Raw genomic sequence first — 23112 nt, forward strand, 5'->3', positions numbered from 1 at the left:
GTGGAATATCCTTTACAAAAGCCTGCCTGAACATTTGGTTGATTCAAGTCTTAGACTTGAGAGGCAATAAAGGCCACGTTTGGGTGAGTTGGTTTTCCATGCTGAACGTAAAAGCGCAAGAAACAAGAACATAGAATAAGACAGACAACACGAGTGCTCGCGTTGTCTGTCTTATTCTATGTCCTTGTTTCTTGCGCTTTTACGTTCAGCATTGAGAGGCAACAATTGAGAAGTGCGTGCAACACTGTCAAGCACAGAAAAGCCTGCATGCAGTCTCCCATGCCATCAATCTCTCCTTTGCCCATGCGTTGCAAGGTTGTCGAAAAATTGGTTTCTCCTAGCAGCTCGTTACCTTGGTTGTGGAGGTCACTGTAGCTAGCGAGAAAAGAAAGAACGGTTACGAGTGTGTAATGCGAATGTTTGATCATTAGCTGTGGTGTGACAACAAAGAATTTCAAAATCAGACAGCCGAATCCAGACTTGCACTTTTTTCTAAAGAAGGCTTACAGCAGTGACCCCACAAAAAGTTAGCGCACAAACTTGAACCCCCGTGTGAACACGCTGACACGAACCACCTTTGCATGCAGGCTGAAGTGTACCAAACTGGGTTTGCCCCAAAAGAGCGGAACGAGCTTTGCGAAGCCTCTTCCAAGCACACACCCCTAAGAAATCTGGGCACCGAGTAGGGGGATACTTGCGTCCATCCTTGTCCGCTGGTGGGCTTCAAACCAACTACCTCCTGCAGTTGAGGCGGATGCCCCTTCCACCCTGTTCTCTCGCCCATAAAGGTGTTTTCCCTCCATCCACTCTGCCATCCGTTGCGTCCCACCCTCTCCCCCACATTTCTGTCCCACTTTCCCAGTGAAAATTTCCAACTGGGAATCTGCTGGTATTTGTTGATTTCAGTTGGTCCCAACAGGAACCTTGCTGGCTTCGTACAGAGAAAGCTGTTCCTAGAAGCAGAGGTTGCCAGTTTTCTACTGGCCCAACCGGTTCCAGCAAGAATCTTACTGGTTTTTGTACTGGGCCAAGTGGCTCCAGACGAAACATGCTGGCTTCAACTGGGTGCTTCCTGCTTCTGAACTGGGATCTGCTGGTTCAAGCTGAGGACTTTTTGTTGTTCAATTTGTAGAACTCTCTCCATTGCTTGGATCGAAATGATATTCTTTAATAAAAAATTTTCAGAAAAATCTCTTGGATTGTGCCTGCTATAACTTGTATAAAGAGTGGAAAATCTGATGGGAAAACTTTGCTCATTAACCATTTCTCACGGACACCTCTGATACACTTAGCGAGGGCGTATATACCATATAAACTCGTGCAAGGACCACACTTTTTCAAATCCATATGTGAATTTTGAAGGTGCAGACATTACAAGAATAAAAAGCAAAAGTATTTCTTTCTCATTTAGTCCAAAACAGGGGGTGCGGCCCTTACACGGGATAACAGTATTATATTAAAAGCTCGTTAATTCGAACTTCAAGGGACCAGGAAAAATGGTTCAATTATCCAGAAGTTGAAATTGTTGAGTGACCCCGAAAAAAAAAAAAAGAAAACTCAGGAATTGCTGGCAGCATGGTAAATATATTTGGTGAATGGTAGCCTCATTTTAAGATAAGAACAGCATGGTAATGACTGCTTTATCACGTTTCCATCAATGCTTTAGTCTGTACATCAAAGAAGAACTGCTCTAAAGTCGTAAGGGCCTCCCGCATCCTTCACGTTGCAATGTAGTGGAGCACCACCGCTACTACGTCACACACATCACAAGCAGCACCATGGCGTAAGAGGAGGATACACTGCATGAACAGCGAGCGGCACGCGACGTTTTGGTGCACTGGAAGAACAAAACCATATGGACACAAGCGAAAGAAACGGCGCTGAAGTGGCAAGAAAGAAAAAAAAGGAGGGCAGGGGTGGCAGAAAAACACACTAGCAACGTGCCAAAATGGTGCTCAGCTGGGCCAGATTGCCTAGTTGATGCTAGCAGGTCGAACCACTGTCACTGCAGGCTGGCGCGAAGCTCAGAAAAGCAAAACCGGAACTATTCTCAAAGACTGGTCATCTGTTTTTCATCATGCCTGCCATTGCGCGCAAGTCAGAGGCATGAGTGACTCTGCAGCATGGAAGTCAAGTTTTAAGTAAATCTATTTTGATGACCTCCTGCAGCACCAGTCATACCTGGAAGCAGCTTTTTTTGGGGAGCCCATTCAAGTCAACCAGTGCGAGACCCACAGCATTCAAATCAGCGACCATCTGACACCATAGACTTACATGGACATTGGCTGGGACCAAACCAACAGTTCAATTTATTTGGATTTCTGAATTAACGGAGGTTCAATTAACGAGCCTTCACTTTGTATGGTATGAGGCCATGATATTAGCTTGAAACTGAGTGTGCAAGACCTACATGAAAGTTGTGTGCATTCTAGTTTGCTGTTCCTCTTGAAACTGTACCTCTGCTTTCACTATAGGCAGATCAGCAAGGTCCAGCAGGGTCGCGAGCATTTTCCACAATTTTCTGTGCACACATATCATTTAGAAACTGTTACTTTATTTTTTTTAATTACACATACTGCAATCCCGTGGAGGGATTTTAGTAAGGTGCGAAAGCATAAAAAAAAAATACATTTCAAGGGAGGGGATAAATGAAAACAACTGCATGTTTCAACAGTGCAATCAAGAAAAAAGCACTAAAACATGTCATGACAAAAACTTACTGCAAACCTTCAGGTGACATTCAAACAATTTCAAAGATGGCTGAAGAACTTCATTGTTGGTAAGTAAATTCCAAACACTGACACTTCTTGAGAAAATTGAGTACTTAGAGGGGTAGAGGCACCAAATTTTTGGTTGGCGTGTTCTTCGTTTCAAACGCTGCGAATTGCCCCAGGACACGTGATACACGCTGCGCAATTCATATGTGTGTGTTAAATAATTTTTTATTGCATTATTTATGCTGAGCGATTTCGGTTTCGGTTTCTGAGCGCCGGGGTGTGCTGCAACGTCACGATCAGGGAAGTGCAGCAACCCTGGTCACATGGGCCCCAAAAGTTGTGACGCACGCATTGCTGCATCATCTGCTCTCGTACACATGCTGTGCATAGCAGCGCCTTTCAAAATCATGTGCCGACAAACTTGGTCGGTACTGCGATATGCTGAGAAAAGCTAAGCAAGCGAGGAACGACACTGAGTCCTGAAACCAAGCGGCTCGCTTCGGCCGATCTCAATCGCCAAACCGCATATGCCAACGTGGTTTCAGCGTTGTATTTCGCTTTGCCACGCCAACGCCGATGCTCGGCGGACGTCTGCATCGGTGGCCCATGGCTGACCCTGGTCTCATTACAGCGACACAATGCCTCACTTTTCCTACCGACCAATACCTGTCTGTTAAGCTTCGCGCCGCCCGCGCAGCCACACTGCGAGACTACTCAGGTTCCCGTGCCTGCTGATTACGATATCTGCTGCTAGTTTAGCAAACAGTCCATGTATTCGCTAAATGAATGCTTCCAGGCAATTGTACAGGACTCAGCATTTACCGCACGGGTACGTAACTCCCCCAGGAAGGCGCCCATGACGATGACTGCATCTCAGCGCTACTTTTGTTTACGTATACTATATTTGCATCTGTATATACAGGTAGAAATTGCACGTTAGTTTGGCATGAATTGCAAGCTGCGTTCCACTTAGGTTAAGCAAGCTCATCTCTTTTTCTCTTTTGCATCAGCTGTGGGTTTACTTGTTTGCGCAATGCGATAACTTTGCAAGAATCGCTGAAGAATGCGAGCACCAGCCTGGGGAATGCTTCATAGCCAGGTTGTTGACAACGCGTAGGACCGGTGCTTCTGACTCGTAACTGCTTTTTTGCTTTTTCCGATGTGTCCAGTACTTGAATTTAAATTGGTTTATCTAGAAGTATGTTCGGCACCCATTTGAGAATGGCTTAATCCGTTTCAAAATGGCTTAATTTGTTTCCCTCAAGCGACGCCGACGGCTGTAGCTGCCGCCGCGGGCGCCTGCATCATTGACCGAGAGAGTGGGTCAGACCGTCTAGCAGCGGCGCTTTCCGCTTGAAGTACTTGCGTCCTAAGGTGTAAACAATCCTCGATTTCAGGTCACTGTTGTCAAAACTACGCTCAATGACCATTTGTATTCGCTAAAACTTGCGAACTCACTCTCCACAATTGCCGACATTGCACATACGAACCCGGTGGACTCGCTAGGCCTATTCGTATTGCAGGCGAGCCGAAGGGTGAACATATAATGTCGCTCGTTTCACTTATTCGTATTACGGAGAAGGTCCAAACGAAAGAGTCATAGTCTTATCGACGTGAAGGTTTCGCTTGGCCGCCGATATGAGGTCCCGGCTGGTGCGTCAGCGACGGCATATACGCCGATCTGCACACCGACCGCTGAGTCGCTGAAGCAGCGCTTCGCGCGTCGCCATTCAAATACGTCACATTACTGTGCTGTGATGTCACTGCTCCTCACTGATATCGTTCCCTGGGCTCTACGTCACCCCCTATAAGCCTCGATGGGCCTCGATCGTGAGAAAGAGCACTTAGAGACTCTTTGGAGCTCAATTTGGACCTCTGCGACTCTCAAGTGTGAATGAGCCCTACGAGTCGCAGAGGTCGTGCGACCAGCAGTCGTCTGCGACTACACCGCAGTTCGACAACACCGACGTTCACACTTCCAAGGGCGACCTGCGGGCCGCCTTCTCGTTCGATTCTCGTTTGAAATGAGAACTCTTAGAAATGACAACGTTCACGTGCTTTCGAGAGTTTCGACTGCTTTGGCCGTGTCTCCTGCGCTCGCGCTTGGCCCTCAAAAGTGCTCTGGGCACTCGATATTAGCAATGTGCTGCGACGACCTGAGCGAAGAGGAAGATATAGCGGCAATGTGCACCACGGCCGTACAAGCGGCCTGCCAGCCAGCCTGGATGCCGGCCGCTAGAGCCAGAAAAATGCGCTAGTATGTTGTTTGTTTGCTTTCATACCATGCTCTGGGAAGTTGAAATTCAAAAATGAATCAGTTTTGAGGGTCGTTGGCCAATACCGAGCTGCTGGATACAAGCAAACTTCTTCTCATAGCCGCTTTGCTGCTGTTGCCCAAAGCAGCTCGATCGCCTGGCATCTGTTTCTCTGCTGCTGAAGGTGTCGCAGAAATCGAGCATATTTTCATTTTATCATGAGACGGGGTTCACAATAAAGGCGTAACGAAAGTAGCATCTTGGATACAGTGCTGGTCAGTTCTGAAACGCCCTCAGCTGCGGCATCGATGTGAAACCGGCTAGGCTTAGCGACGATTACAGCAGCCAAGGAGCAGATAGCGCAGCTCGGCGCACCCGCAAGCGGCGTCATTGCCGAAAGCTCAGCTCGCTCGCTGATTGGTTCAGCGGTTTGCAACTCGCAGTCGCGAGGCTGCAAAATCGAGCAGCGAGCAACTGGCCCACGACTGTCGCTTTTCGACCAAAACAGTCGCGCGACCTCTGCGACTCTAAAGTGTGGCCCTTTAAATTGCGTGGTATGATCGGAGCATTTCCATTGGCTAAGAGGATTCCAACGCACGGCGGCCGGACGCAGATGCTCTTTCTTCATTCTGCCGCCACCGAGATGTGAACCAAAGCTTCTGCCCGGGTTTTTCTCCTTTCTACGCCATGGATATGACCAATAAACGAGATTTTTTCATTCACGCAAGTTCCTGACGAGGCATCAATATAAAGACACCCCTAGCACAAGCGTAGAGCTCCGGTGACGGGAGGTTCGTCTGGTGTTAGGCCTAACCGCGGCAACAGCGATGCACCCGATTTGGATCATTCAAGCTTCTTGCGGAGCATCGATGACTTCGTAAGTGCATCTGAGCAAAAGTTAAAGATGTTCGATGACCATAACAAGTGTGAAAACGAGCGCAGAAGCACATCAGTGAGATCGGCATGTTGCACGGCCTCGTCAGCGGCGCGGCGTGCCCCGCCTGTGGACGATGAGAGAATCGACCGCAAAACGGAAAGGAATCGCATCGTTCTTGGAACTCTACTGCCAAAATGACGCGTGTCCAACAACTGTTGTTTCATCAACATATTCTTCGAGCCGCGTACTCAATTGTGCAACGGCAGTGATGAGGCATCCGCCCGCGGCAATGCACGGGATACCTTCACCGTGAACGTGAAGTGCGTGGTCACTGCACGCGCGATCGGCGTCGGACATGAACAGCTTTTACAGTTTTGTGCGATGATGGGTTTTGCGAAACCGGTGCACCACAGGAATTTTGCTGCTATTGGCAAAAAAGTGCATGCTGCCACCACGAAAGCGGCCGCCGAAAACCTTCAACAAGCCAGACAGCTGACTTCAGCCGAGGCAGGATCCACAAACATTGCAGTTATGTTCGACTGAACGTGGCAGAAAAGAGGCCACAAAAGCCACAATGGTGTGGGCACAGCCATCTCTTTTCTGACAGGGCTGTGCCTAGACTTTGAAGTTCTTTCCAACTACTGCCTTAGCTGTAGCAGGCACAAGGCACTAGAGGATGAAGAACAAATCTGGCAGGTCTTTCACACACCTGTGTGTGAGAAAAACGCAACCTGCTCGGCACACGCGATGGAGACTGAGGCTGCCCTAAGAATCTGGAAGAGGACAGACCTGTATGCCACACCTCTCAAGTATACAACGTTCCTGTCGGACGGGGACCGCAAAGCCTATGCTGCCGTGGCAGAGCTGGACATCTACGGGAGTGTTCCTGTGCAAAAAGAAGACTGCACAAACCACGTCGCAAAGAAACTTGGCACTGCACTCCGGAAGGCAAAGTTCCCAGGAGGAGAGAAGCTCAAAGATAAAACAATTGCCAAACTGCAAGGCTATTTCCAAGTTGCTATCACCAGCAACAGAGGAAACGTAAGGGATATGTACTGTGCTGCCTGGGCGTCCTACTTCCATTCCTGTTCAAGGGATGGTGCCAGCAGCCACAAATTTTGCCCAGATGGAGAGATGTCTTGGTGCAAGCACAAGCAGGCACTAGCTTTGGGTCAGCCAGCACCAGTCCACACTCCCATCCTGAGTGTTTCCCAAGGGAAGGCTGTGCTGCCAATCTATAAGAGGTTGACTGATGAGAAGCTGCTGCAGCGCTGTGTGAAAGGACAAACACAAAATGCAGCCGAGTCGCTCAATAGCAAAATCTGGCTGCTGTGCCCCAAGACGAAATTCGCAACACGAACTGTGGTTGAGACAGCGACGGCAATTGCCGTCCTTTGGTTCAATAAAGGGCACACAGGCTTCGAGGAGGTGCTACAGGAGCTTGGCATTCTACCATCAAAAGCACTGCTTTCTCTAAGCAAGGAGGTGGACAAGAGGCGCATATCAAGCATGTCCACAAAGGCAACTGCAGAGGCTAGGGCCCATCACCGCAACGTAACGAAGAAGGCCCGTCTGGAGGAGCCGGCCCGCAGAGACTGTGAGGGGCCAACGTATGGGGCTGGTGCCTTCTAGCTTTGTGCCCTCTTCTGAGACAGTCTTGCTAATGCTCTGTGCAAATTTCATCAACACTGAATGAATAGTACACTAGTAAAGGGGGCACGACACCGCTTTCAACATGAAGCACTCACCGTTCGTGTTCTTCCAGGTTTTCCTGGTTCTTCAGTTCCCATGGAATACACCGACTGCAGATTCACTGCAACTTTGGACGCTGCCAAACGCGACCAGACCCGACAGCTGGACGAAACCACCCTTCCTGGACGAGATTGTCAAGTTCGGCTGGCAACCGGAGCCATATACATCCGCCCACCCCGCTATCAGCGGTGGAAGCGCGGGATATAATCTGCAACCGGACAGCGTTTTCTTGGGGCACGACACCGCTTTCAACATGAAGCACTCACCGTTCGTGTTCTTCCAGGTTTTCCTGGTTCTTCAGTTCCCATGGAATACACCGACTGCGGATTCACTGCAACTTTGGACGCTGCCAAACGCGACCAGACCCGACAGCTGGACGAAACCACCCTTCCTGGACGAGATTGTCAAGTTCGGCTGGCAACCGGAGCCATATACATCCGCCCACCCCGCTATCAGCGTTGGAAGCGCGGGATATAATCTGCAACCGGACAGCGTTTTCTTGGGGCACGACACCGCTTTCAACATGAAGCACTCACCGTTCGTGTTCTTCCAGGTTAGTTACAATGATGACCCTTTATCTGCTAAAACCTCGAATCGTTTTTGGTTCGTGGTGTCGTGCCCCAGACACTGGTTGCATGTTCTTACGGGTTGTAAGACTAGAATGGCACTCTGTATTAGCAGCATCCTGTTAGCGCTCTCTGGAGACGTAGAGTCAAATCCCGGTCCGCCTGGCACCGATCAAGAAAGCGTCCTGGCAACTGTACTCGAGACAGTCCAGAGAATTGAATCTGGCCAGGATGGTATCAGGAATGACCTACGCGCCCTAAAACAATGGCAGGCATCAGTGGATGTTGAACTAAAACAGCTATCTGCCAGAATTCGCACAATCGAGGTCGAAATGGTAAAAATGAAATCTACCATTTCTACGCCATCCACAGAACTGTCTACAATAGGTCCCTCAAATATAACCGAGCAATTAAAGATAATTACCTCACGATGTGACGACACAGAAAACAGACTTCGCCGCTCTAACCTACTTTTCTTTGGTATACCTGACAACGAGTCCGAAACATGGTCTAGCTCAGAAACAAAGGTGTTGGAGCTGTGTACGGAACACCTTGGCTGCACACTTGAGCCAACACAAATTGAAAGGGCTCATCGGCTTGGTCGATACCAACCAGAGAAGTGTAGGCCGATCATCGTCAAGTTTGCTCACTACAAGGACAAACAGCAGATCATAGATAAAGGTCACAAGTTTAAAGACACACAGTATGTCGTTCGCGAAGATTTTTCTTTCCCAACACGCCTGGCCAGGAAAAAACATAGATTTCGCAAAGTCGGAGGGCGGATCGTTTAAGCTTAGGGTCGATAAACTGCGCATGAACGACACTGTATATATGTACGACGCTGCTTCTGACACTGTCAAACAATGTACCCGATAGCAAAAACGAAGAGCGGTTGTACACAATTCTGACTATCAGCCACAACCTTCATACGGCGGCACTGACCACCCTTCGCTTTCCATATCTTTCACTAACATACGTAGCATCCTTCCAAAGCGCACCGAACTTTACTCATATCTTGAAGATAGTAACTCTGACATATTAACTTTAACAGAAACGTGGCTGCACTCGGATATAACTGACGACGAAATCTTACCTGACTCTCGTGATTTTGTTATTTACCGGAATGACAGACCTAATAAAAGAGGAGGTGGCGTGATGATCGCCATAAAAAAACACATTCCTTCCTTTCGTGTTAACATTTCGTCCCCTCTAGAAATTTTATGGGTTTGCATCATGTCCTCATCGCTTAAGTCTCTTCTTGGCATATGTTACCGACCACCAGATAGTTCAGACTCTTTCGTAACAAATTTGCATGCCAACCTCTTAGATATAAGAAGTAACTTCCCAAAGGCCGACATTTATTTATTCGGTGACTTTAATTACCCGAATATCAACTGGAATACCTTAACTGCATCGGCACAGGACTCACTTAATTTCGTTGAACTAACATTAGACTTTTCTTTAACTCAGCTAGTTTCTCAACCTACGCGCGACCTTAACATATTAGACCTTGTTCTCACATCGGCTCCAGACAATATAAGCCCGATCTCCCTCACGGATGGTTTCAGTGATCACAAGCTGCTCCATTTCACTCTGAAAATGCCGTCACACCAACGCAGACCACCTCAGAAATATATCTTCGACTATAACAGAGCGAACTACGATGCCATTAACCTCGGCTTACAAACATTCTGTGATTCCTTTCTGCAATCCTTTCCTAATCAATCTGTTAACGAAAACTGGCGTCACTTTAAAGATAAGCTCACGCAGTTAATGAACACCTATATACCCCGCATATCTTTCCGTGCTAACTCATCTAAGCCGTGGTACCACAGGAACCTGCGTACGTTGATGAACAAAAAAAAACGACTTTTTAAAACAGCTAAACGGCTCAAAACACCCGCATCATGGGAAAAACATAAAAACGCTGATAAAGAATACTGCGCGGCCATACGGAAAGCTAGGCATAAGTTCATGGCTCATGATCTGCAATCCCTCCTTAAGCACAATCCAAAAAAATTTTGGAAAACATTATCACCTTCCGAAACTTCTTCAGATTTTACGTTGATTGATGAGGCTGGAGACCCCATTGCTCAAGACGAACGCCCTCAGACTTTCAATAACTTTTTCGCCAATACGTTCACGAAGGAAGACTATTCCAATATTCCATCGCCATCAGAATATGACTATGACTACATGAGCCCAATAGACGTTACTGTTGATGGCGTTGCGACATTGATTAACAATCTGAAATTAAGTACTTCATGTGGTATTGACGGGATTAATTCGAAAATTTTGAAACATACCGTGGCTCATTCCAGCGTCATACTCACTCATATATTTCGGCAATCACTTTCAACAGGCGAGATACCATACAAGTGGAAAATTGGAAAAGTTATTCCAATTTTCAAATCCGGAGACCGAACTGACGTTGCTAGCTATCGCCCAATATCTCTGACATGTATATCTTGCAAACTTCTCGAACACATCATTGCATCTAACACGGCATTACATTTAGAAGGCAACGGTTTCTTCTTTTCAAAACAACATGGGTTCAGAAAAGGGTTATCATGTGAAACACAACTACTCGAATTTACTAATGAGCTTTTTCACGGTATGGACGAAAATCTTCAAATCGACTGTATATTCCTAGACTATGCTAAAGCCTTTGACCGCGTTCCACACTGTCGTTTAATAGCGAAACTCTCATCACTGCGCCTCGATTCATTAACAATTTCTTGGATAAGAAACTTTTTATCATTTCGAAAACAATTCACTTCTATTGATAACCATTCATCCCATTTAATTGATGTAACATCAGACGTACCGCAAGGTAGTGTAATAGGCCCGTTACTTTTTCTGATTTACATCAATGACCTCCCATTAGGCATTACCTCAACACTCAGAATGTTTGCAGACGATTGCGTTATTTATCGCAAAATCCGCTCCTTTAATGACCACATCGCCCTTCAAGAAGATCTACATCGCATTAATAACTGGTGCTCATCATGGCTAATGTCCCTTAACACTGATAAATGCCAGTTAATAACATTTAGCCGTAAACGGTCTAATTACCTTTTTACTTACTCGCTTAACAACAGTCCAGTCACTCTTGCGTCATCGTACAAGTACCTTGGCGTTCACTTTTTATCTAATCTCTCATGGAAAACCCACATAGAAAAAATTGCTGCCAAAGCTAGCCGTACATTAGGTTATTTAAAGCGTAACCTCAGAGGTGCGCCTTCTTCCACACGCCAGCTCGCATATCAGACATTCGTCCGCCCTCAAATTGAATACGCATCTTCCATTTGGTCACCTCACCAACAGTACCTAATTAATTCCCTAGAGCGCGTACAAAATCGTGCCGCTCGCTTCATTTCTCGCAACTATTGCCGACATTCTAGTATAACTAACATTAAGGCTTCGTTATCCCTTCCATCCTTAGAATCTCGCAGAACAATAGCACTTATCTGCCTCTTCCATAAAATTGTTTACAGCCATCATTCCTTCACACTACCCCTTACAAAACCGGCCCGCACATCTCACCGATTGCATAATCACCTCAGTTTTAAGCGCCTTTCGGGAAGGACCACTGCATTCAACTCATCAGCCCTGCCCCGTGCAATCATTTATTGGAATAGTCTTCCTGATAACATTGTTCACATCTCAGATCATGTTATTTTCAAAGAAAAAATAAGTAGCATTTTCTTCTGAAGTGTGTTCTGTAGTGCGTTTTTCAATTTAGTTCTATTTTCTGGTTGGTTGCTTGTTCTTTGTATAACAATGTTAAAACAACCATGTTCTACTTGCTTCTTTTTCCCACCCCAGTTATGTAACCCCCCTCACATAATACTCCAGTCGGAGCCCGTGAGGTATTCGAATAAATAAATAAATAAATTTTTTAACTTTCAAACGTGTTTTACTCTGTTCCTCATTTTGTCCCATTTTTAGAGTTTGTGCACTAAACTTTGAGCACTTTTTGTAGTCCAGTCACAACGAAAATTGGTATGGTTATGCTTTAGCATGCTCTGAATACAATGAAACTACTTTCAAAGCTTTTACCAAATATATTCAGTAAGATAATTTCAAAAGTTTCTTTGTTGGGAATGGTAAAACTGGAACTTCAAATTTGAAATTTTTTCAAGAAGAGAACAGTAATGGAACACTGTATTTTTATGCTTTATTGAATTCTACTGTTCATTGGGGGCAATATGAGCTACTTTTTAGTGTTCTGTTGTGCTTCCTGTAATTACCGAAGTGTGCACAAACATGCATTGTTTCTAGCATTGTATGGTGTGCAAGAAATGAACCAAATGAGCTATCGAAAAACTATGAGCATATTTGAAAAGAGCAGCTCAAACTCTTTGGTACAAGTTTCATTGAGCTGCGACAAAAATTAAAGAAAAAGTTCTTCCGAGTGGAATCTCCCCTTAATATGTTTTGGTCGCAGGAGTACTGGAATTCTAAAGTTATTTTTTTGCAAGTTAGTTTCATATAGTTTTCTCAAAATCAACAGGCATTTTCCAAGAGTCACACCAAGCGATAACTTTACCGAATGCATTATTTATAACTATTTGGTCAGTAGCACTTTTAACTTCAGAATAAAGAACGCAGTCATCAGCATACAATTTAAACAGGAAGCCTTGCACGATATCGTTACTATATAAAAGAAATAAAAGGGGTACACAATCCAAGCCCTGGGGAACGCCAGAGTCAACCAAAAGTGCATTAGAGTTTTTTATTGAATGCAACGAACTGGTGGAGATCGTGAATGTAGGTAGATATCCAATGTATGAGCTGAAAATTTCAGCAATCGATCCAACCTGAATAGTAGTTTTTTGTAAGAAACCTTGTCGAATCCTTTGGAGAAGAAATCCATGAAAATAGTGTCTGTTTGGTTCCTAATCATCATCAGCCTTACTACACCCACTGCAAGGCAAAGGCCTCTCCCATGCATCTCCATTAACCCCTTCCTTTGCCAGCTGCGCCCAACCTATGCCTGCAAACTTCCTAATCTCATCCGTTCACCTAACCTTCTGCCACCCCCTGCTATGTTTGCCTTCTCTTGGAATCTACTCCGTTACCCTTAAGGGCCAGGGGTTATCTTGCCTTCGAATTACATGCCCTGCCCAAGCCCATTTCTTCCTCTTCATTTCGACTAGCACATCATTAACCCGCATTTGTTCCCTCACCCACTCTGCCCACTTCTGGTCTCTTAACATTACACCTATCATTTTCCTTTCCACAGCTCATTGCGTTGTTCTTAAGCTGAACCCTTTTAGTCAGTCTCCACATTTCTGCCCGTAGGTGAGTAACTGTAAGATACAGCAGTTGTACAGTTCTTTTGAGGGATATTGGTAAACTGCCATTTATGATCGGAGAGAACCTGCCATATGTGCTCCACCTCATTCTTATCCTTCTAGTTATTTCCCTCTTATGATCCGGATCAGCAGCCACTACCTCCAGCACCTCGCTACCGATTGAAAACTGCTGTTCCCTTGCGAGACTGTGGAATGTTACTTTGGTTTTCTTCGCGTTAATTTAAGACGTACCATTCACTCTGCCTGCTACTTCTTTATTATTATTTAGTTTGTTTGTTTGTTATTTATTGAACTAGCAAAATCACGCACTGTTCAGACTAATTGTGTGCATGTTGAATAGCCTCTCCTAAATCAGTGTTGAAATTCAGTCAGCCCATGATACTTACCTAAATGTATGTATAATATGCTCCAGCATTTTGTAAAGTGTAGAAGTTAGTAAAATCGGACAGCAATTAACAATGAGGTTTTTCTTTCCATTTTTATGAAGTGCCTTGACTCTGGCAGTCCTCCAGTCCCTCGGAATTTGGCCATCAAGCAGTGATTTAGAAAACAGAATTTAGCTACCCACTCTGCTACCCCTTCAGAAAAGTGTAGGGGATTTGATCAGAACCAGAAGATTTTTTAGTATTCATGTTCAAAAGCATATTGAAAATTCCCTGTTCGCTACTTAAACGTCTGGTATCAACGGTAAGGCACTTCATTGTAATATTTCAGAAATATACAATAAAGTCAAGTCAACGGAATTGTTAATCCAAACGTGGTCATTATTATTTTGGTGCTACCAGGGCACCTGCTGGTTCCAACAGCTATTGGTCCAGCAGACGTTGGAACGAACAGATTCCCCATTAGGAAATTTTCATCTGGGTTCCCTGGGCTCTCCCTGAAAGGGTCACTACCCTTTCTCCACTTTGCCTACTTCCAACCGAAGCAGGCTGGAGGTAGCAGGTGCTGCAGATGTCGAATGAGCTAACAAGAGCTAACGCTCTGAAATCATAGCATTAATATTTCTACCTTGGTTTCGAATACCAGGCAAGATGTGTTGATCAATTGAAGAAAAGAACTTGTGCTACATTCGGTTAAATGCAGTATTTTACAGCAGAGAAGCACCAGAAGTTATATGCCATATGCGCATTAAAGTAAAAACGATTTCTGCAAAAAAAACTTACCAGCACATGCTTTAATAAGTAGGGCCACACAGTTACTACCACACATTTTCTTTTTCACGTACTAGTATGTATCAACATGTCTGGATTACAACACCACCATATACAGTCCAGTGCTGACTTGAAAAGCCATGTCTTAATCATTTCTTTGTGTGACCCAGCCTGCTTTGAGCAGCTTACTTGATGAATGCATTACTGCAGGTGACATCAGCATGCCTATCATTGACTGAACAAGATCTGCAGCTACTGGGTTGCTGGCGCTTCCAGCAGGCTTCCAAGAGTGCATGACCACACTAGCCACCGCGCTGCACCAACGAGGCAAGCCAGCCTTGCTACTTGTTAGACCTCCCTTTTCCCAAGTCAAGGCTCAAACATCGCTACTCTTGATAAGACACAGCCTTTATACCATAATGCTACTCCCTCAAGAGCCAAGTGCACCATAACCACTACTTCACCCCCTTTCCACTGCTCCACTCAGCCAACTCGCTCCATTAAAAGCAAATAAACTTTCTTTTCTCTCTGCATGCCAACTGTGGCATGGTCTTGAACATACAAATTTGTCATGTTAAGCCAAGGACTGCACCATCCATTATAGTGTTGGTGTAGCCAGCAAAATAAATTCACTAGAGCAAATTATTTCCTTACAATGGCCAGAAAATTTTCACTATCCTCCGAATTTTATTTAGGTGGAGAAGGGTGGACAGAGCAGCACTATTCCCCTTAATACGGACATCTCGTAATAACATACACTGTGGATGAACAGAATTCTGAGAGGCACAAGGAATACCAGAAGCAGTTCTCACCCGCCAACATAGAGGTCGCAAACCACTGTCATCAGGAATGCCTGTCATAAGACGAGAACATTTTCAAACAAAATGTAAGAAGCATTATATATCAAACATTGATTTGCAAATGCATCCCCGTAAACACCATGCCCATGCCCTTACTCGCACCACAAGAATAAATGCCCCAGAACCAGCAGCAACAGTGCCTCCTTACAAAAGCTGGCCGACGAAAACAGGCTGTACAAGTCCAGCAGGCTCTGGCATTTAATTTAGCACAAAATTAGCATACAACAGCAGCAGACTACCTTACAAGCCCTAGATGCCAATTTCCAAACACACTTGGCACTGTGCCTCAGAATTTGTTTACGCATCCACACTCAGCATTCAGTTCATGCTTCCATGAGCACTATCGTATACACTGCCTGCTCACACAGATGAGTACAAGCTCTTTTGTGGCAAGTTAGCTGCAATGTTCATGCGACTTTGAGAGTGGATATATAGTCAGGATTTCCCACAAAAAAAAAATGCACACTGTACGAGTACAAATATCTCAAGTTACACTGCAAGAGCAAAAAACACACCTGTACACTAAGGTGGCAGTCTGGGCATGTTGGTGATTCATGATGGAAATGTACAGCGCAAATAAAACCGAGGACACAAAGAAGACACATGGAACACACGAGCGCTGACTTGCAACAGTTTATTTCGAACCTCGGACCAGTATACATAGCTGAAAAACCAGGCAGTTATCACACATGCGCAGTAGGTGACCGATTCATATGTTGGCGCAAATGCATATAGCAGTTCCTTACCAGTAAGAGCAATAGATGGCTTGGCCATGCAGGACCCACCCAACCGGTCTATCATTTCAGCTTCTATTATCTCACGAGTGAGTTGGCAACGGTTTTTGGCGATAACAGAGCAATCTTGGTAAGCGGGCTGACACACAAACTCTTCATCTGAATCTCTATCATTTTCATATTTACCGTTTTTCTTACATTTCCTATGTAAGCCAGCTATGTAGGACAAAGCGGTAGATGTTTGAACGACCACCTCCGAGAGCATTGCAATAATGTGTCTGAACGGCGAGGAGGGTTTCTGGACGCACACTGCAGGAAATGTAAGAAAAACGGTAAAGATGAAAATGATAGCGATTCAGATGGAGAGTTTGCGTGTCAGCCTGCTTACCACGATTGCTCTGTTATCACCAAAAACCATTGCAAACTCATTCGAGAGATAATAGAGGATGAAATGATAGACCTGCTGGGTGGGTCTTGCATGGCCAAGCCATCTACTGCTCTTACTAGTAAAGAGCTGTTATATTTGTGCCAACATATGAATGGGTCACCTACTGCGCATGTGTGATAATTGCCTGGCTTTTCAGCTATAAATGCTGGTCAGAGTTTCGAAATAAACTGTTGCAAGTCAGCGCTCATGTGTTCCATGTGTCTTCCATGTGTCCTCGTCCTTATTTGCGCTGCACATTTCCAACACCTGTACATTATAAGAAAAAAGCTAACGAATAAATGACACTTGCAAGCAGACAGTGCCTAAGCAGTAATGCTGTGATTAATCAAAGACACATACTTTATTGTGCCACTATGTCATCAGGACAACAGTACTTTTTATGTGCGGATGGGTGAAAGGTTAAAAAATAGTTTTAATTAACCTCACCATGTTTCATACCCAAAAAATTCGCAGGTGATCAATGCAATTGATGCGGAGGGAAATACATTAGCAAGTGGGTTCTGATTTTATGACTGCATTGACTTGTGGCACCCTCTTTGTGCAGTCACGCAACCTAGGACATGTGCCAAGGATTTGTGGCACTTTGTACGCAGCTGCGCTAACTGGCCTCACAGTGCAAGAGGCTGGCAGGAGGAAGGCTGCTTGTCATGGTTTCAAATTTATAAAATCATTTCAGATATTGTCTACTTTGCAGAAATTAGACATCAAGTTGCATCAAGCATTTGATCAAGTGTAATCAAGCATAGGCCAGACACACATTCTAACTTGGGCTGACACATGCATGTGGCCACATTCTCTTGCATTTTTTTTTATTCGAGAAGTGTGCCATGAGGCATAGGTTGAGAAACGGGGAATGGAATGCAGGAGATATAAAGTTATAGGAAGGAGTGAAGTCCAGTTTCGCTGAGGTGGTCGCAGAGGTTGCCGGTGCAGTCATTGTCCACTGTCCACGTCTCATAATCACATTCGCAGTTCCACCGCAGGCCCACCTCCCTGAGGAGCCGTTTTCTAACAGGAGCAGTTGCAGGGCACGTCCACAACAAGTGCTGCACATCACAAATGTCTGGTGCAGCGCCACAGTAAGGGCACCTGTCAGCTGCTGGCAGATCTTTTTCACGCCACCGATGACGGACAGATGGTGTCAGAGCTGCCCCTGCCCGATTCCGGCGCACGGATACCTCCTCCTGCTGAGTAAGACTAGGGGAGAGGGTGCAAACACGGAGGAATTAGAGCGCCTGTTTGCAGGCGCAGAACTTGGGAATCGGAAACATGGGACAGGAACGGATCAAGGGGAAGAGGGGAAAGTGGCGGGTCGTCCGATGTGCCAAGGCGTGTCATAGCATCCGCCTGAATGTTATGGGGATCATAAGCATGGCTGCGAATACAGTTTATGTGCACAGGACATGGGTACTTTGCGCAGAGCAAATGAATTGATTGTGTAATCTAGAATATGCGTCGAACAGCCTTACGCTGTTTAAGGGCGGCAAGGAAATCGGTGTAAAGATGAACTGTATAGAATGTGGGAACAAGCAGAAGGGAAGCAATGGCATTGTAAATGGCTTGAAGTTCCAAAAGTTCCAGGGGGGTGCATGTATCCATGGTATATGTCACGCGAGAGTCAAGATGCAGATGGGAGGGACTATACACAGCAGTAGCTTCCCACTCTGCAGTATGTGATGCATCAGCATACAATATGCACCTTTCAGGCAGATACACAGCTGATACCAACGGGAAAACAGTGGGGCGATTGTCTGTGAGCAGACAGTACAACCACGGAGAAAGTGTCTTTAAACTATGAAGCTGCAGAGACTGTTAGCAAACTCTGCCATCCGTTCCTCGATGAGTTCACTGGGTGTATTAAATTGGGCGAACTCCTGTAGCACAGGTATGGGTGTTAAACGAGGCAGATATGTTATGGCACGCATAGCCTCACGAGTGATAGCTTCAAGGGAGTCCCACTGTATGCGGGTGAGACGTTGAAAGTGTGCCTGATATACTATCCGTGGCTGAAGGATAGAGCGCACAAGCTGGCGGGCCGTATGAGCACGCGCGCCACTAGAACGCATAGCTATGCGACAAATCAGACCTAGAGTAGCGTGAGCCCACTTACGGGTGGCTGTCATCCATGGTGTGCCAATCCCAGATTTATGAAGGAGAAGGCCAAGAATACGAACAGTTTCTACCTGAGAAATCGGAGAATTATCTATAATAAAATTTAAAGGGGGGGCTTTCAGTAAGCGAGCTTTATTTCCAATGCGAATGAAACATGATTTAGTAGGCGAGAGGGTTAAACTGAGAAGTGGGAGGAGAGATGCGCTGGAGGACCAACAGACGGATACACGCATCTGGGTGACAGCACCACAAGGTTATATTATCTGCGTACGCAAGCACACGGATAGAAGGGATGGTCTCGATGGGGCTCGAACAAGAGGAATAAAGGCCACATTAAATAACGTGGGGCCAAGAACCCCGGGGCACTCCTATGTTGGAAGTGAAGTTACCAAAGGGCTTTCCGTGGACACGTACACTAAAGGTTCGCTTTATTAAAAAGGTGTGAATTGAGAGGAGCAACTGGTGAGCGAAACCAAGAACGGCAGGGAGAAGGATGTTATCATATGCCTTTGTTAAGTCTGTAGCAATCACGGTTCGAGCAAGGCAACTCTGGGGAGAGTGGTGAAGCACGTCAGCAGCCAAAATGGCAAGACCATCCTCCGTTCCACTTTGTGGGCAGAAACTGACTTGAGATTCTGGGTAACAATCACAGGATTCCAACCACCACGAAAAGCGAGCAGCAAGAACGTTTTTATAAAGCTTGCACATTGTAGGCGTGAGGGAAACTCCCGGCATAACAGAATGCCACACTTCGTTGAAAGTGTCAAGTAAGGTTTGCAATGCAGTCCCTTCCAAGTTACTAAATAAGGAGTTAGGTATGCCATCGTGCCCGGGAGTAGTATTAGTTTTGAGGCGTTCAATGCAGGCCAGCAGCTCTGCCATGGTTAGGTCAAAAGTAATCTCATCGGTGGGCTCTGTAACTGATAAGCCAGGAGATGTAGAGGTGCAGTCATGGTGTGGAGAAAACTGACGGGCTACTTGTTGTGCAAATGTAACCTCATCCACATCAGCGCGAGGCGAATGCTGTGTAATCTGCAACCTGAGAAGGGTGCTCCATGGCGTGAAACACTCTCCAAAGATGTCAACTGCCCTGCATAGAGGACAGGTGGGCACACCATGCAGCCCAGTGTTGCCTGCCAAGTCTTTTTGCATAGCGGCGCCGTGCACAAGTGGTAGCCCAGTTTAGAGCGGGAAAAGCCGCGGGATCATCAGGGTGACAAGAAGCATAATGATCCGCCTAGCGACGGAGAGCCCACAGATTTGGGAGGTATATGTCTGGGCTTGGCTCGTCTTCATTTACAGTAGTGGCAATAGTGTGAGTCGCGAGAACAGCAGAGTACACAGTGCTAAAGATAGGTTGAGCGTAGATCAACGATTGTCTGCACGTACTGAGTCCCATGATGTTATGCATATGCTGTGACATATTTTTTGTAGACGGGAAGGAGTGAGAGAGATAAAAATAGGGCTGTGATCGCTACCCCAAGTATCAGAATCAACAGCCCAACGAAGGTTGCCGGGGCCTAACCACCAAGTCAAGTCAAGTGAATACGGGCCACCTCGTGGGCAGGTAGAGGTATGCGGGTGATTTAAAAGTTGAAGGGAATGATCTGAAAAGCTTCCTTGGAAGTGTGCATCCCTGGAGGAATCCGATGGGTAACACCACAAAGTGTGTGCACCGCTGAAGTCTCCACCAACTAGAATAGGGATACCAGAGTCGGTAGAATGGAGAAAACGAACCTATCCAAGATTGTGAGATGCGGAGCCAGAACGGCCATAAAAAGGAACTAGAATAAGGGGGGTGCGTGCAGATTTAACAAGGGCAATGGCCTCTTGACGTGTGTTGCACCGCCATGAAAGTTAGAGCCGCGTATGGCAAACTGAACTGTGAATGTAAATTGCAGATTTAGCTGGCCTGAAGGAGGAGGCGATGCAATGGTGATCAGGGATAGAAGGTGAATGGTATGCACAGAATCCTGAAAGGCGAGGAGGGGAATTATGCTCTTGCAATAGGAACGCCCATGTTTTTCGCTTTCAGTCACGAAGGTGGATGTTCACTTCAGAGGTCTTATTAGCAAAGCCTCGACAGTTCCACTGCACCACCATAGATTATGCACTACCCATGGTGAGGCCAAAGAGCATCTACGATGAGGGAGGTCATCTGCTTCATGAACGCTAATATTTTATCCACTGTCGGGGTAGCAACGGTTAACGGGTGGCCGGCGCCTGATTGTGATCCAGTGCTTATTGGAGGAGATTCCTGTGAAGACTGCTTCCAAGTTATTAGAATCCTTCAAGAGGAATAAAAGCAACGCTGTTCCCGGCACTGGGTAAGTTAGTCTAGATGGCCCCAAGCCTCTGCGATGGCGTTTTCTAAAGCTGTGTCTTCATTTGTGAAATCCGCATGTGATGGATGCACTGGTCGTGTTGGTGTACTATTTGCTCCACGAAGGTGGGCCACTTGTGCTTATTAACGCTGCTGAGAAAACATATGGTGAGCAGGGAGGTCAGGCAAAGGAAGTTCAGGGAAGTCGTCGTCACATGCGAGAGCAGTAAAGTGATTACTTGTAAGAATACCCAGTTTTGCAGATGGCTTGTGCAACTTCTTCGATGCTTGTCTGGACAAGCAGGGCAGCAAATGACATGGTTCGGTGATTTGCATAGGGCACAAAGAACTGTTGGTTCATTCATGTTGGTCACAGCTACAGGATTACGGCAGGTATTTCGCGTATGTCCTTCTTTATGATAATGATAACAAATCAAACGATGAGGTCGGAAGGGCTGTGGTTTGATGATCGCACCGCAGTAGGTAAGGTACTCCGGCAGAGTCAATGGGCCTTGCAGGAGGAGCAGGTATGAGCCCCGACGCCCCATAGGCTGTGCATGCAGCACTAAGTGAATGTTTGTGCAGATCCTCAGGAGAACTTGTGCTGTCGGCATGATAAACCATGAGGGTGTCAGGGTCAGACGCAAAACATATTTGCACTGGGACATGCTCGCTGTCGTCCACCAAAGATGTCAAGTTCACCATGGCAAGACTCGGCTCACAGGAGACATCCGTGGAGGCGGCAGGGGCTCAGATGCTGTTGTCACCCTTTCAAGGGAATACTAAACCGGTGCAACGGGCACAGTTCCTTGAGGGAGTGCCGCAGGCAAGCAGGTGGTGGAGCAATCCATGGCACAGGCCAAAGTCATTGCATCCGAAGACTGTGCAGGCTGGAAGCCCGTAGGCGCTGAAGATTGTGTGGACGTGGAGGCTGCATCAGCTGGCAACACAGCATCCACCCGCGTAGCTGTCGTCGATGACGCAGAATCCATGCAGGCATGTAGCACACCCTTGCTCAGCAGCGCTGAGCTAAGCCTAGCATGCGCCTGAGGGTTCCGGTTGAGTATTCTCACTTAAATATGAGCCCACCTTGCTGGGAATCTCTCCACAGGGGAGTCTTCAGCACTCGTTCTCCAAGAAGGCACTCTCCCACCCATACAACACGAGAGAAAACAAGCAAAACAAGGTGAAAACACAGAACTAAAAGCAAACACATATCAGCTCGAGTCCTTTTTTCTCTTTCACGTTTGCTCGGACTGTTTCATGCATGGAAAAAATGGATGAAGAACACAACTTCCAAATCACAGCACGAGAGGCTAGAAGTTCAACTAACAGAGAGTAAGCCTGCAGCGTTGGCCAAGTGGCCTAAAGCAGCAGCCAGCAAAGCTGATCTCTTCACAACAACATAGAGTCTAGTCCCACTTGAGGCCATAAGTATGGCAAGTTTCTTTTCTGCTCCACACTCTGTTGGACGTGCATCAGATGCTGGATTTTCACTCAGACAACCATTCTAATGCTAGCACATTAACAACCAATCAAGCACCCTAAGAAGCATTTATGATGCTGCCAAGTTTTACAGTGTGATGGTATGGTAGCAGTCTTCCGCCCTGCTTCCACTCCACTCCACAGGTGCAGCGTATTCACCCCACTAACCATGGAGGGGCTCATGCTCGATCGGAACAAAGGGAGGGACGACAAGGCACGATCACTCATATGCTATTTATTACACTCGCAAATAATACACAGAATAGGCCAGCTGTTATATCGTGGTTTCAGTTTCGTGACCAAATATTACTCGCCTCAGGGGGCGCTGTATTGGTGGCGCTGAGTCTATTTAAGGCGCCGCACTCTGAATAAAAAAGGCTCTCAACATTGGTCCGCGTCTGCGTCTGTCTCTCTCTCTTCAGGCCACTGTCCCGGCGTGCCCCAACGTGCTTCGGTGTGACGTTCACGGCGGCCACGCTGACAACATTTTGGCGACGAGGATGCACGT

The 23112-nt window shown here is 46.3% G+C and overlaps 2 protein-coding genes across 6 annotated transcripts in view; one reads left to right on the plus strand and one right to left on the minus strand.

Annotated features, from left to right (window-relative positions):
• The window catches only part of LOC144112053 (TBC1 domain family member 13), a 288796-nt gene that overhangs the window by 244447 nt on the left and 21237 nt on the right, over positions 1–23112 (minus strand). For 2 of the 5 annotated variants that reach the window (XM_077645129.1, XM_077645126.1), the window contains exon 3: positions 15455–15495. The exons of 1 other annotated variant lie outside the window; for it this stretch is intronic. In XM_077645129.1, coding sequence (XP_077501255.1) covers positions 15455–15495 — 41 coding nt within the window. Of the gene's footprint in view, positions 1–15454; positions 17882–23112 lie in introns of all 5 variants that reach the window. 2 more of the 5 variants (XM_077645131.1, XM_077645127.1) reach the window with 1 other exon arrangement.
• Positions 6204–9106, plus strand: LOC144112049 (uncharacterized). Its single transcript, XM_077645124.1, has one exon. The coding sequence runs from the start codon at positions 6597–6599 to the stop codon at positions 7479–7481; it is 885 nt and encodes a 294-aa protein (XP_077501250.1). The 5' UTR covers positions 6204–6596; the 3' UTR covers positions 7482–9106.

Source organism: Amblyomma americanum, unplaced genomic scaffold (genome assembly GCF_052857255.1).
Source record: "Amblyomma americanum isolate KBUSLIRL-KWMA unplaced genomic scaffold, ASM5285725v1 scaffold_37, whole genome shotgun sequence".
Taxonomy (NCBI): Eukaryota; Metazoa; Arthropoda; class Arachnida; order Ixodida; family Ixodidae; genus Amblyomma; species Amblyomma americanum.

Excerpts from the sequence above, each read along its gene's own strand:
- LOC144112049 (XM_077645124.1), top strand. The coding sequence starts at position 6,597 with ATGGAGACTGAGGCTGCCCTAAGAATCTGGAAGAGGACAGACCTGTAT.